At 45.9% G+C, this 14088-nt stretch overlaps 1 protein-coding gene and 1 non-coding gene across 4 annotated transcripts; one reads left to right on the forward strand and one right to left on the reverse strand.

Annotated features, from left to right (window-relative positions):
- Nucleotides 1-2033: 2033 nt before the first annotated feature.
- cacng3a (calcium channel, voltage-dependent, gamma subunit 3a) lies at nucleotides 2034-12903 on the reverse strand. 3 transcript variants are annotated; one of them, XR_015106884.1, is made up of 5 exons: nucleotides 12343-12903; nucleotides 7344-7427; nucleotides 5512-5652; nucleotides 4541-5444; nucleotides 2034-3329 (listed from the first exon to the last, which is right to left on the reverse strand). XR_015106884.1 is itself a non-coding variant. In XM_086156230.1 (4 exons), exons 1-4 carry the CDS (start codon nucleotides 12551-12553, stop codon nucleotides 4885-4887), a joined length of 996 nt encoding a protein of 331 aa, XP_086012356.1. In that variant the 5' UTR covers nucleotides 12554-12903; the 3' UTR covers nucleotides 2034-4884. The 3 variants fall into 3 exon arrangements, 2 of the variants coding, with proteins under 2 accessions (XP_086012356.1, XP_086012358.1); XM_086156230.1 differs by having other exon boundaries at nucleotides 2034-5444; XM_086156232.1 differs by lacking the exon at nucleotides 7344-7427 and having other exon boundaries at nucleotides 2034-5444.
- Nucleotides 3057-3138, forward strand: trnal-aag (transfer RNA leucine (anticodon AAG)). Its single transcript has one exon. It is a non-coding gene; the product is annotated as a tRNA-Leu (tRNA).
- Nucleotides 12904-14088: the final 1185 nt, after the last annotated feature.

The following is a 14088-nucleotide window of genomic DNA, read 5'->3' on the forward strand; positions in this document are numbered from 1 at the left end:
ACAATTAAGAGATAGCAAAAGACATCCACAAATAAATAGACAGCAAAGTGAACAACAACAAGAATTAAAATAGACAACATAATGAGAAAAAAAATAGCAAGGGTGAGAATAGACAGGCGAAACAACAACAAGGATTAGAGGAGAAACAGAGTGACAATAACAATGACAAAAATAAACATCATGCAAGTGGGGTGACACCGACAAAGATCTACCGTCCATCTTCCGCTGCTAGTCCTGCACTCAGTGCTGAAGCCTATTCCAGCTGTCTTTGGGTGAGAGGCTGGGTACTCCCTGGACTCTTATAGACACCGACCATTCACTTGCTTCGTGCAATTTTTCCAAATTAAAATGTCGCCTGTTTGTGGTAGGAAACCCACATGAACACAGGGAGAACATGCAAACTCCACACAGAAAGGTCCCCTTGTCGGAATTGAACCAGAGTCCTTCGTGCTGTGAGGCCAAAGCGCTAACCATGCCATCCTAACAACAAGCATTCACAAAAAAAATAAACAACAGAGTTGGGGTATGACACCTGCAAGTGAGTGAGTGATGGTCTGAAGTCCCTATTGTAGCATGTTGGGGGAACCCCAGAATCCATTGGAAGCTTCTCATGGTTCTGTGTTGGAGAACTCCGTTGTCATAAAATGTTCGACTATATGTGAAGGATAAACCGGGAGCTATCCTGGACAAGCAGCTCATCCAGCTAACGGCTCATCCCGCTTCAGATGCTCCTCGGTGCCCGCGGCCATCAGACTGTGTAACAGCATGGGCCGGCCGGAGGTGCATCTGCACTCACGCGTCACGCCCTAATTCCATTGTCTATTTTTTTTTTTGTATATCCTTGTTGTCACTCCATTCTCACCCTGCTTCTCCAATTTTTCCTGTGTTTTTTTTTATATCTGTCATCTATTTTTTTATTCTTGCTGTTGTTGCTGTCACATTTATGTCTCTTCTATTTTAAATGTATATTCACATTTATGTCTCTTCTGTTTTATATTTATATCCATATTTCTGTCTTTTCCATTTGATATTTTTATTCATATTTATGTGTCTTCTATTTTATATTTATATTCATATTTATGTCTTTTCCATTTTATATTTATATTCATATTTATGTGTCTTCTATTTTATATTTATATTCATGGTTACGGATATGGTTATTGTTGCACTGCAGTAACAACAAATTTACCCAATGGGGATCAAAAAGTACTATCTTATCTTATGTTATCTTATGTTATCTTATCTTATCTGCACCATTAGTTGTTAAATCCGTTGTCATTGTGAGATGGACCCCCTTGGATTTTCCCTGTTTGTCAGTTGTAGATTTAAAACCGTCATCTAAAGAGCATTATCCTTGACTCCGTTTGTCATTTTGCAAACCCTCCCCAGCTCACCGCACTATAAATCAAACCAAAAAATGTTCATTTTAAATACCGATACTGTCTGAATTAGTCATGTCCCGGTAGTCTCCTCTCCGCCCCGCTGTGCCGGGCACGAGCCGAAGCAGCTCACCTCTGTCTATCCTCTCTGGCTCTGTCGATCACGTGTCGGGTCAAAGTGTCGCCGTCTGCTCGGCTTCGAAAGTTATGAAACAGGCCTCGCTTTCAATGGCAAGTTAGAAGTGTCCTTGAGCGTGACAGTGAGTCCTAAACTGCTTTACGAGGCAGTCGACCTTAGTAACGTGGCGGAGAACACCCTGTAAAGTCCATTTGACATTTACAATAGAGTTAAGAACGGAAAGTCGAATAAGGAGGTCGGAAACTAGAGCTTATATTGATGTAACACGTTATGTTTGCTCATAAGATGAACAGAGAGAGACAGTTTAATGTGCTCCTTGGACAATAAATATTGTATTTGCACACAGAAAACAAGGGCCCTGCTGAGCACCAGTGTTTGCAGAGGAAGAAGCTTAAGGTGGAAATGTCATGATCACGTAGATGAAAATACATGACTGAAATGATCATATTGGAGAGTGTGTTAAATAGTCAGTGTAAAGACCTGGAGGTTTTCCAAGTAGCATAGATTTGTGTGTGGGTACTCTCCATATTATTATTATTATTATTATTATAGGTTTTTTTTTTGCATTCTCCTTCAAGGGCCATGTCCATTTGACACAGACACATTGCACATTTCACCATTTTGAAAATTTTCTCGCACAATAATATCCGATACATCTAGATACTAGCCGTTTCACCCGGTAGTCAAATCGAAAATAAATAAAGAGGAAAGAAAACCGACTTGAGGAACCAGAGACGCCAGAGTACAAACAACACCAAGGTCTCCGTTCCTGTCAGCTTGCATTTTGTGAACTCGTATTAATTTTGCAGGCTTTATTTGATGTAAACAGAAACTTCAGGGTAGAGCATTTGTGACACTGATGAGGCTCACATGCTTACACAACCCACCGTCTGACACACAAACACACACAGTAAGAGACAAATTGAGAGGACTAATGCATTTAATGGAGTTTCGATTTTAACCAAAGCGGGACAAGACTGGGACACAGTTTGTTACATAATTTCCCAGAATCTAGTGTCTTTTCGTCTTTGTGGGGTCTTATTGGATTGACAACCTTTTCCTTCTGTCTCTTTCTGCATGTTTCTATGTGGAACACACACACACACACACTGTTACACACACGCAGATACACAGTAGCGACTGTAATAGCAAAACGGACTGACAAAGAGAACAAACACACGAGAGGTTTGAGCTGTGTGTTTCGCCCAGTTTCATCTGGAGATGCAGCTCCGGAAGCAAAAAGAAAAATGGCCGAAATTTCCCTCAGGCGGGAGTGCCTCGCTAGCCCGCTCCCCTCGCTAACTTTGTTTTTAGATAGTTGTTTACACAGTTGAAGTCAGGATAGCATGTGGAGAAGCAGGCAGGGCGCTAAATCTGAGCGACCTACCTCACGCTTCTCAGATGTGACGTTCTTCTAGTGACATTCCAGCCTCTACTTTCAGCGCGCTGACCTGATTTATGGTCCGTTATCTACAATTACCCTGGAAAATCGCCGTGCGAAAGTTCGATTTTGTACGCGGCCTGGGGGTATTTTCGCGGGTAGTGTGGCCGAGCGGTCTAAGGCGCTGGATTAAGGCTCCAGTCTCTTCGGGGGCGTGGGTTCGAATCCCACCGCTGCCAACGGTTTTATGCCTCCACCGGTTGGTTGTGTCACATATTATGTACTTTCCCCCGCGGTGTCCAACATATACGAGCTTTCTCAGGAGGGTGACAGCCTTTCGGTCCCAGCCTCGTGTCTTGGGGTTGGAGGATTGGACTACGTTGATTGTGTATCGGTTCAAAGCTGGCTGCTGCAGCTCCCCGCTGTCAACCTGAAAGGACATAAATGATTCATTGCTCAGGGCTGGAGGCCGGCGGTGTGGGAAGCCTGATCAGAAGGCGACCAGGGAGGCTGACGGGTCACTTGTCTCCAGGGCGACTGTGTCACAGTGACTTTGAGTAACATAAGAAATAGCAGCCCGACGCCTCGGCTTCCACCATTAACGCGAGTCCTGCTTGGATAAAGGACAAACCAGGAAGTGGCGGCTTTTAAGTCCAACAATTACGCATTGAAAACCCCAATGATGACCAGGATCGTCTCTTTGCTTTGCAGCCTTGCTGACCTTTTAGGAAACCAAACCCAGTCGGCTCGGCAGTCAGGAAATCATTTGTCAAGACATTTGAAAGTAGCTGCTCTTCGATCAGCGCTAACGTACCACCGAACCGCTGATAGTTTCGGCAGAACAAATCACCCGATCCTCAATGGCAACCCCCGGAGCTTTGGTGACCCCCGACCTTGGACGACCTGAATCAAGGACAAACTATGGATTTTGAGAACACTCTGACATAAACATATCTTAAAGGAGAATAAAAACAATATCTACTCCAGTGGTTCTTAACCTTGTTGGAGGTACTGAACCCCACCTGTTTTACATGCGCATTCACCGAACCCTTCTTTATTGGATCGAGGATCGTTTCGTTGATGGGTACAAAGAACAGGCGGAGTAGCCTTTTCATGGAATCTGGCTCCCTTCACCTTGAATTCAGCAAGCGCTATGTTCTTGTAGTTCCCATCTCCATGCAGCTGAAGGAAGCCTTCCCTTAGTTTTGCCGGTGCCGGACTAGAATTGCTCATCTTGTCTTTGCAAATCATGCAGTTAGGACATCGATTCCGATCACGTTCCGTCATACATGTGAATCCGTATTGTACGTATTCTTCTGACCGCTTTCTTTTTTGCCCGACATAATCAGTATGAAGGGATTCAAATATTAAGAAAGAAATCACATGACGTACCATCACGACAGTCACAAGTTACTACAACTGAGCGCGCCAAAATCCCCGCAGCACGGATAGGCCGAGCTATGTAGCGTGATCACCTGCGGCCAGTGATGTCATCACCAATGTGTGTCTTGACCTCCGCCGAACCCCTGAGACTGACCCACCGAACCCCTGGGGTTCGATCGAACCCAGGTTAAGAACCACTGATCTGCTCCCTCCGAGTGCAATAAATATAAACCCAGCCACAGTATGCAACGTCCAAACCTCGTAACCGCTGAACATTCTGAAGTGAGACTGGATTGCGTCGTCTTCATCGCAGCATCTCTCCAGCTCCTACCTCCTGACTCCATCGATAGGGGAGAGGATATTGCTTAAGTCCACCGCGGCACATGACAACGTGGGCCGGTGGTGCCATCTTGTGAGGAAGTGTGTGAGTTGGAGTTTATGATAACCAATCGTGATGTTGGGAAACACCGGCGTTGCCTTCAAGAGCCTCCACAGGGAGGAACCACGGGGTTTTATATCTATATTTTTGACGCGAAACAACCTCCGACCCTCGGCAGAATGGAGCTCCTCGCCATATGGCCACCCGTCTCCTTCTCATCTAGTCAGACAGGTGTGGTCCTCCGATTGGCCGAACAGTTCAGCGGCAGGATCTCTGCGTTGTTGTGCGTCGCCGCCGCGCTCACGTCGTCGTCGGTCATGTCAATGTGACCGTCCTTCAGGGTGTAGAGCATGAGCTCCGAGCCCACCGCCACAGGAGTCGGCACGCCGGCAAGGGCGTTGACCTTTGCCTCGGACGAGAGGGACGGCTCTCGGTCCCGCACGAAGGACGCCTGAAGAGAGTGCGGCATGGAGTCGCCGGCGCTGTGGTTGCTCCGGTAGCTGTAGCGCCGGCAGCGGTTCTGGTAGTAACGGTTGCGGTAATAGGAGGAGCTGCGGCTGATGGGCGGCTTCATGAGGGAAGGCCGTCCTTTGGTGCGCAGCTGCCGGTGTTTCTCGATGAAAACGTGAACCGCCAGGACGCCCACCATCTCAGCCAGGACGAAGGACAGAGCGCCAAAGTAGAAAGACCAGCCGTAGGAGTAGCTCTTCTTGTTGTCGCTCTGGCTGGGGTCACCCGAATTGGCCGATATGTACACGATGATACCGATGATGTTACTGAGACCTGTGGAGGCGATGCACAATCAGACTAAATCAGTGTGTGTGTGTGTGTGTGTGTGTGTGTGTCTGACCTGCAGAGACGAAGAGAATCCCAGCGCTAAGAATGACGTTGTAGCGAGACTTGTAGAATTCGCTAGCGGCGACGCACACCCCTCCCAGGAACAGCAAACCCACGCTGAGGATGGGGAACAGGCTGGAGGCTCGCACTGCTCCTGGGGTCCAAGGGAAATCACATCTTAGAAAAATGAATATCAACAAAATACCACATTTTCCGGACTCTCGAGCGCACCTGAATATGAGCCGCACCGGCTGGAAGTGGCTAAAAAAATCTATGTGTGCATATACAGGCCGCACATGTCTATAAGCCGCAGGTGTGAGATATTTACACAGAAACCTTTTTTTTTACTTGTAGTTAAATAAATCCACAAATTCATACTGGAAATTCTTTTTTTTCCAAACAGCGCCTATAACACGGCTGATGAAAACGATGAATAGTGAATAACGCAAGGAAACGTCCATCCATCCATCCGTTTTCTTTGTCCTACTCCAGCCGATCGCTATCTTGGTCTTCCTCCTGCGAACTAAAACCGTTAATGTCGTCTTCTTCTGTGTCGGAATTAGCCCCAAAAAATCCATTAATTTGCCGCAATGTTCAAAGCATGTGAAAAAGATAGCAGCTTGTAATCTGGAAATGATGGTACATTACATTTGCAATACCATAACACCTGGACTATTTCACTTTTTTACACGTGCTGTGAGGATTTATTTTTCAGTAGCTATTTAAGCCTGTCACATAGAAGACCTCAGAACTGGTCCACTTTTGAATTGTTTTTTTTTGTACAAGATAGTGGTGAGGGCGGAGACAGGAGGCAGAGCCGGAGGTCGTAGAGATAAGGATGCTGAGGTTCTCTTTGGGAGTGACCAGGATGGAGAGGATCAGGAATGAGTCCATCAGAGGGACGGCACATGTTAGATGTTTTGGAGAGAAGGTCAGAGAAGCCAGACTGAGATGGTTGGGTCATGTACAGAGGAGGGATAGTGAATGTTTTGGTAGACGGATGCTGGAATTGGAGGTCTAGAGGAAGACCAAAGAGAAGATTTATGGACGTCGTGAGAGAGGATATGAAGTTAGTTGGTGTGAGAGAGGAGGATCCAGAGAGTAGGGTTCGATGGAGAAGGTGGATTTGCTGTAGAGACCCGTGAAGGGAAAAGCCCAAAGGAAAAGGAGAATTTGTCACAAGGGTGCAGGACATGTATGACCGAGACAAAGTAATGACTGAGATGCTTTGGACATGGACACTCCATGGTGAAGATCTAGATAGAAGGTTGTCAAAGTTGGAGTTGTCAGGCAGGAGGTCTAGAGGAAGACCAAAGAGAAGATCTATGGATGTAGTGAGAGAGGATATGGAGTTAGTTGGTGTTAAAGAGGAGGATACAGATAACAGGGTTAGATGGAGAAGGTTCAGTTGCTGTGGTGACAACTAAGGGAAAAGCCCAAAAGAATAGTAGAAGAAGAAATTTTTTTCATCGCTTGCAACTAAAAATGCTATTGTAAGCAGTAATCTGTGTGAAACACACATCCCATGTAAACATTTCACTAATATCACCCAATATATATACTACTGACTGCCCTGGGAAGGTAAATGATCTAATCTAGATGCAGAAAAAGCTGAAGAACGAAGAGCCACGTCCGCTTGTTGCCTTGGATGGTTACAACAACTCTGCGGTGCAGTGAGACGTTCAACAACAATTTCTCACCGCGGAACTTTTAAAATGACCATCTCCTTTCCTTCTCTGATTGGATGCCCCCATCCGTTAAATAAATCCCTGGACCGGTCCAGGGAGAACCCCTCACTTCCAAACAACCTGGTGCCGTGGACAAATATGGCTGTTTGTTACTCACGTAGCAGATACTCGGCGGCGTCCTGCTCGTAGTCGGCATCTTCGGGAAAGTGATCGATGTCTTTGCAAACGCCGCGAAATGTTCCTGCGGAGAGGATGGGAGGATGCGTCGGTGGGATGATCCATCACGTCCCTCCTGACCTTTGACCCCTTGTCGTCCGGGTGGCATTCGGTTCACCCCAGACCAAACTGACCTTTGACCTTGAAACCACTGCGTTTTAAGGCGCATAATAGAAAATACGGTATATAGAGCGAAACAAAACAATCAGTTTAGTCGAACTTTATTCATCTCATTCGTCTCACTTTGTTCCCTCTGAAACTCTGCTTGGTTTTCTTTACATGCCGCAGTTCATCTGCTTGCTTCCTCCACTTCCGTACCATTGGTTCGTTCATGTTGAATTCTTTGGCGGCTGCTCTGTTCCCATCATCTACTGCTAGACTCATAACCTTGAGTTTGAATTCCGGTACTCAACAGGTGCCATCTTTAGGGCTTCTCATGCACATAAATGTACACTAACATGTTGAAGCACAGTACGTACCGCTATTACAAAACATGGTGGAGGAAAGCGTACTATGTACTGCTCTCTGGTTTATGGTTGCCAGCGATAGCAGACACCTGAAGTTAATGTGAGGGTGGGACAACATTGTATTCCAGCACTACATAACTAGTCATCCAACATCATCTGACGTTGCGAGCCATATTCAACCAACGACCGCCGAATACGACGTCCCCGTGTCAGGTGGTCAATCAATCAAGAAGAGCGTCTTAGTCACTTACCAAAGTCGCACTAAAACATTTTGACAGATGTTTGGTGCAGGTTGGAGGTCAGTAAGCACAGCAAGAATTCACAGATCAGGCGCACTGGATTATAAGGCGCACTGGATTATAAGGCGCACGGCCAATTTTTGATAACATTTCAAGTGCGCCTTGTAGTGCAAAAAATACAGTACTTCTGGACAGAAAACATGGCATATTGGCGTGAAGATCTTCCAGCAGGTTTGCTCTTTGGTTCCCCTAGAAGATACTTCAGGGGACGGAGATGTTTCACACCTCGGGCTTCGGATGGCGGCAGAGCTGCCATGTAAGGCGAAGGACGCCAGGGATCTCAAGCTGGAGGCCAAAGTGTCTCCATGTTACTTGTGAATAAGAGGGTGAACGGTTGCGTCTCAATAAGTGTCCCTGTGATTGGTCCAGGGTTAACCCCACCTCTTGGCCAATCACAGCTGGGATAGCCCCCCCCCCCCCCCCCCCCCCCGCTCTCCTGGAGCATAAGTGATGGTATAAATCAGTGTTTTTTGAGGAATGGCACATATTTTACATTAGAACGCTACCAAATTAATACGTCAACAACATTTTTAATTGAATAGAATGAATGAACGGAGTCTCAATTTACTCACTCTGTGTGAAATCTGGACGTTTGCTTAACCGAGGAAATGCAATATAACTTTCATTGTATTGTCTAGAGCTCCCTTTTTTGTTTTTACTTTCTCCTAACCACTACTCCATGGCGTCTCACTGGAAGCATCATTAATTCCTCTGCTGTTTGAGCAGTAGCAGGTAGATCCACAGATTCATTCACAAACTGTTGCCATCTAGTGGAAGAGCATTTCATTGTTCTTCCTGTCTCTGCACGCTGCCCACATAGACACGCAAAGACACATTATTTGAGTTGAATAAACAATTTTTGGACCAATCAGGTGAAAGTGGGCACCTCTCTGGGCACGCTAACGCGCTGCAGCACAGCGGTTGGGAAGCAACGGTGTCGATAATGAATGAACGACATTTCAAGCTCAAACAAGACATCCCATCAGGCACAGCGAAAACTCAACGTGAGCTGAGCTGCTTCCTGCTCGCCGTGACATTTGACCCAGAAAAGCGAACATTTGCATATTGATAACTGTGTCCCCTTCCCACTGCAACAATTGACCAGTATTGATGATGCCACATGTCGCCATGGTTACCCAGAGAAAACCAACACAGTCGCTATTCACCACTCTGAACTTTCAGCCGCGCAGATCCGTCCCACAGACAAATGTGTGTGTGTGTGTGTGTGTGTGTGTGTGTGTGTGAGCCATATTTGAATTAAAATGAGTTGGTGGAGCACTCCAATGGAAGAGGAGGGACACCGAGGCTGTTAGGAACACCTGATAAATCATTTAAAAGTGCAATTTCCACTTGTTGAAAGATTTAACCCTTTCCTTCCACGTCTTTGCGATTCAGAGCGGAGGTTTTCTCAGAAACGTCTACCCCCAAAGGATGCTACCTCTGGAGAACCTCGCTTGAGGATGAGAGGATTGGGAGAAGGTCTGTCAGAGGGACAGAACATGTGAGATGTTCTGGAGATGAAGCCAGACTGCCATGGTTTGGACATTGAAAGCGGAGGGATGGTGAAGCTCTGGGAGGTAAAGATGCCAAGGAGGTCAAACTCAAGGTCTGCGGGCCAAATGTGGCCCACCATGTCATTTTTTATGGCCTTTGAGAACATCTTAAAAGGTCTGATTGTCTTCAAATAAATAAGTCAAATGACCAGAAACTACATTTCCTACAGTTCATGCCGATCATGTGACCCGCCAAGTGACGGCATCCCATCATTTGATCGCAGTGTTTCCACATCAATGTCATTTTCAACACATGGAATTGAGAAATATAAATAATCCCTAAATGTCCAAGAAGAGAAATGTTGATGCAGATGGAAGGCTGTTTCAAGAAAGATGGGACGGCCAGCACATGTTTGTGCCTCAAGGAAAAAAAAACAGTACCTCTTTCGTGTTATTAGCATCAGCTGTCAAAGAGAACAATCTGACACCAAACATGGAGCTAAGTATGCTAAAGTTAGCCTTCCAGAAAAACAAAAAATTGATATAGAATGATAGTTTTCTTGATTCACTTGGATAGTTTGATCATTGATTGATGGAGTGATGCAGGTTTCTTAACCTGATAGTATAAAAGGATTTATGTTGCAGCGGAGCAACTAGAAAACATCATTTTCTTTGCATCTATGCAAATGCATATGTAACATTTTGGATCTGAATGAGTTATAAATTATTTAACATTAAGGAATTCTCTTCTTCTTTTTCTTCTCTTTTGGGATTTTTCCTTCAGACCACCTTCTCCATCTAACCCTATTCTCTGGATCCCCCTCTCTCAAAACAACTAACTTCATATCCTCTCTCATGACATCCATCAATCTTCTCTTTGGTCTTCTTCTAGACCTCCAATTCCAACATCCATCTACCAAAATATTCACTATCCCTTCTTTGTACACCACCCAACCATCTCAGACCTTCTCTACAAAACATCTAACATGTGCTGTTAGACTCATTCCTGATCCTATCAGTCCTGGTCACTCCCAAAAAAAAACCTTAACATCTTCATCTCTGCAACCTCCAGCTTTGCTTCCCGTCTTTTCTCTCAGTGCCAGCGTCTCCAGACCATACACCATCATCTGCTGGTCTCACCACTGTCTCCTCCACCTTTCCTTTCATTCTGGCTGATAGTTTTCTATCTCTTCGTACCCCTGACACTTTTCTCCACCCATTCCAACTTGCTTGGACCCGTCTCTTCACCGTTTTTCCACAATCTCCATTGCTCTGGACTGTTGACCCCAAGTACCTGAAATCCTCCACCTTCTTGATCTCCACTCCCTGTAGCCTCACCGCTCCACCCGAGTTCCTCTCATTCACACACATATATTCTGTCTTGTTGCGACTAACCTTCATTCCTCTCCTTTCCAGAGCATACCTCCACCTCTCTAGATGTTCCTCTACCTGCTCTCTGCTCTCACTACAGATCACAATGTCATCCGCAAACATCAAGGTCCATGGGGATTCCTGTCTAACCTCATCTGTTAGCCTGTCCATCACCACTACAAGAAGGGGCTCAGAGCTGATCCCTGACGGAGTCCCATCGCCACCTTGAACTTCTGTGTTACCCCTTCAACACACCTCACCACTGTCTCACAGCTAGCATACATGTCCTGCACCATTCTAACATACTTCTCTGCCACTCCAGACTTCCTCATACAATACCAGAGCTCCTCTCTTGACACCCTTTCATATGCTTTTTCTAGGTCTACAAAAACACAATGCAGCTCCCTCTGGCCTTCTCTGTACTTTTCTATTAGCATTCTCAACGCAAATACTGCATCTGTAGTACTCTTCCTAGGCATGAAGCCATACTGCTGTTCGCGAATGCTGACTTCTGCTCTCAGTCTAGTTTCCACTACTCTTTCCCATAACTTCACTGTATGTCTCAGCAACTTCATCCCTCTATAGTTGCCGCAATTCTGCACATCCCCCTTACGGGTATTTTGCCATCAGATGTTACCCTTCTGGGTAACATCTGATGGCCCCCAGATGACCAAAGTAATAATTTCACAACAATAGCACAACAATAGCACTTTCAACTTGCAAAATACATATTTTATTGCCTGTTTATATATTGTATAGTTATTTTATTGCCTATCTGTATATTTTATATATATTAGCTATTCTGTACGGTTTTATATTTGTATTGTCCAGGACTACAGATGGAAATTAGCTATGAGCTACAATCTGGTGCAAACATCTCTGCCTCTGTGCTTAATGTAATTGTACACTGTCCTAATAAACTTCTAAACAAACAAACAAACAAACAAATATTTATTTGACATTACATTTTGTTTAATTTATACTGTTAGCGTTACATGTGGCCCTTAGAGGGCAACCAAGATGCTGATGTGACCCTCGGTGAAACTGAGTTTGACACCCCTGATCTAGAAGAAGACCAGAGAGGAGGTTCATGCATGGAGAAGGAGAAGGTCAGACGGAGGCAGGTGATTGGCTGCCGGTCAAATGGAGGCAGGACTGAGAATTTTAATCCCTGAAAACACAGGGATCTAAAGTTGTCATAGAAGGTTCGATCCTGGATTGAAGCACGTAGGAGACCTTCTCCAACCTTCTCAGAACTTCTTGCATGCTCCTCCTGCAGAAAGAAGAGTAGTTCCGGCGCGGACCCCTACCTTCTGTGCAGCAGGTCCTCCACAGACCCGAGTGGGTCAGCACCTCCTCGTTCTTGCGGACGGTCTCGTTGTCCCCCACGTTCTTGGAGCGGCACATCCCACGGGAGTACAGCCAGTAGTCGGTTCCCACGGCGATGGTCATGAGGCTGAAGGCGCAGAAAGCCCCCGCCGTGGTCAGCAGCATCATCACACCTCGGTTGCAAACCCTCATCACGCCCCTCTTCCTCCTCCTCCTCCTCCCCTGCTCCTCTTCTTCTTCTTCTTCTTCTTCTTCTTCTTCTTCTTCTTCCTCAAATGCACAGTTGAAACTGCAACGGAGACTATCTCAAACTTTCCACGGGTGGTCTCAGCTGTGCGTGGATCCAGCAGGAGGCAGCTCTCTGCAGCCCGGACCCCACGGACGGTCCCCGGCGGCGCGCACGGAGCTCCGCGCGCCGAGACGCGCTCCTTCCATGCGGCCGGAGGATGGATGGATAGAAGGATGGATGGATGGATGGATGGATGGATGGATGGAGATGTTTGAACCCCCCGCGGGAGATCGAGGAGCGGCTTCACCGGCGCCTCCCGGGACCCGGTCTGGATCGGATCGACGCTGTGCGCGTTGACCGGCGCGCACAGGCTAGAACCGCCTCCGTGCTCGTGTGCGCGTGCACGACCCAATCGACGGGCAGCAGCGACTGTTGGAAGCAATCAACGTAGATACGCGCGTACTTTTGTGAAAACACACACGCACACAATGTTACCCTGTGGATTGATGCTTATAGTAAATCAACACACAGAATGTGTGTGTTCATACTTAAATTGTGCATTACAATGTATATATCGGATATGCTTATCTATATACATACTATTTTGAACACATTGTTTGCAGATGACATTGTGATGTGTAGTGAGAGCAGGGGACAGTTGGAGGAACATCTAGACAGGTGGAGGCATGCTCTGGAAAGGAGAGGGATGAAGGTTTGTATCAGCAGGAAAGAATAGATGTGTGTGAACGAGAGGAACCCGGGTGGAACAGTGAGGTTACAGGGAGTGAAAATATGAAGTTAGTTGGTGTGAGAGAGGAGGATACGAAGAATAGAGTTAGATGGAGGTTGATCCACGGTGGAGACCCCTGAAGGGAAAAGCTTGAAGGACAAGAATTTGTCACAGGGGTGCAGGACATGTATGACCGAGACAAAGTGATAATTGAGATGGTTTGGACTTGAACACTCCATGGTGAAGATCTGGTGCTGCAGGTGGAGCTGCCTGGCAGGAGATCCAGAGGAAGACCAAAGATTTATTTACATCGCGAGAGATGATATGAAGTTAGTTGGTGTGAGAGAGGAGGATCCAGAGAATAGGGTTAGATGGAGAAGATGGAGACCCCTGAAGGGAAAAGACCCAAAGGAAAAGAAGGTACTATTTTGAGCACATATATGTTTGGAATGTTTGATACGTGTGTGTGTGTGTGTGTGTGTGTGTGTGTGTGTGTGTGTGTGTGTGTGTGTGTGTGTGTGTGCATAAATGTTTCAAAAAGTTATACATGTAGCCACCTGACACCTGTTGACAATGCATACATTGAGTTTACACACACATGCAGTGAAAGTTTCCAAACAGACATATATATATATACACACACACACACACACACACACACACACACACACACACACACACACACACACACACATATCAAAATAACTTTACTATATATATATATATACACATACATATATATATACATATATATCAGTATTATTTATA

This window comes from Fistularia commersonii, chromosome 12 (genome assembly GCF_037954325.1).
Source record: "Fistularia commersonii isolate RoL2024-O1a breed Wild chromosome 12, RoL_Fcom_v1.0, whole genome shotgun sequence".
NCBI lineage: Eukaryota > Metazoa > Chordata > Actinopteri > Syngnathiformes > Fistulariidae > Fistularia > Fistularia commersonii.

What these genes read in the sequence shown, in the direction of transcription:
- cacng3a (XM_086156230.1), bottom strand. Translation starts at nt 12,553, where the DNA reads ATGAGGGTTTGCAACCGAGGTGTGATGATGCTGCTGACCACGGCGGGG. An exon ending in GAGGACCTGCTGCACAGAAG is followed by an intron (nt 7,428 to 12,342) that starts GTAGGGGTCCGC and finishes TCCTCTCCGCAG; the next exon opens with GAACATTTCGCGGCGTTTGC. An exon ending in GATTCTCTTCGTCTCTGCAG is followed by an intron (nt 5,445 to 5,511) that starts GTCAGACACACA and finishes TCGCCTCCACAG; the next exon opens with GTCTCAGTAACATCATCGGT.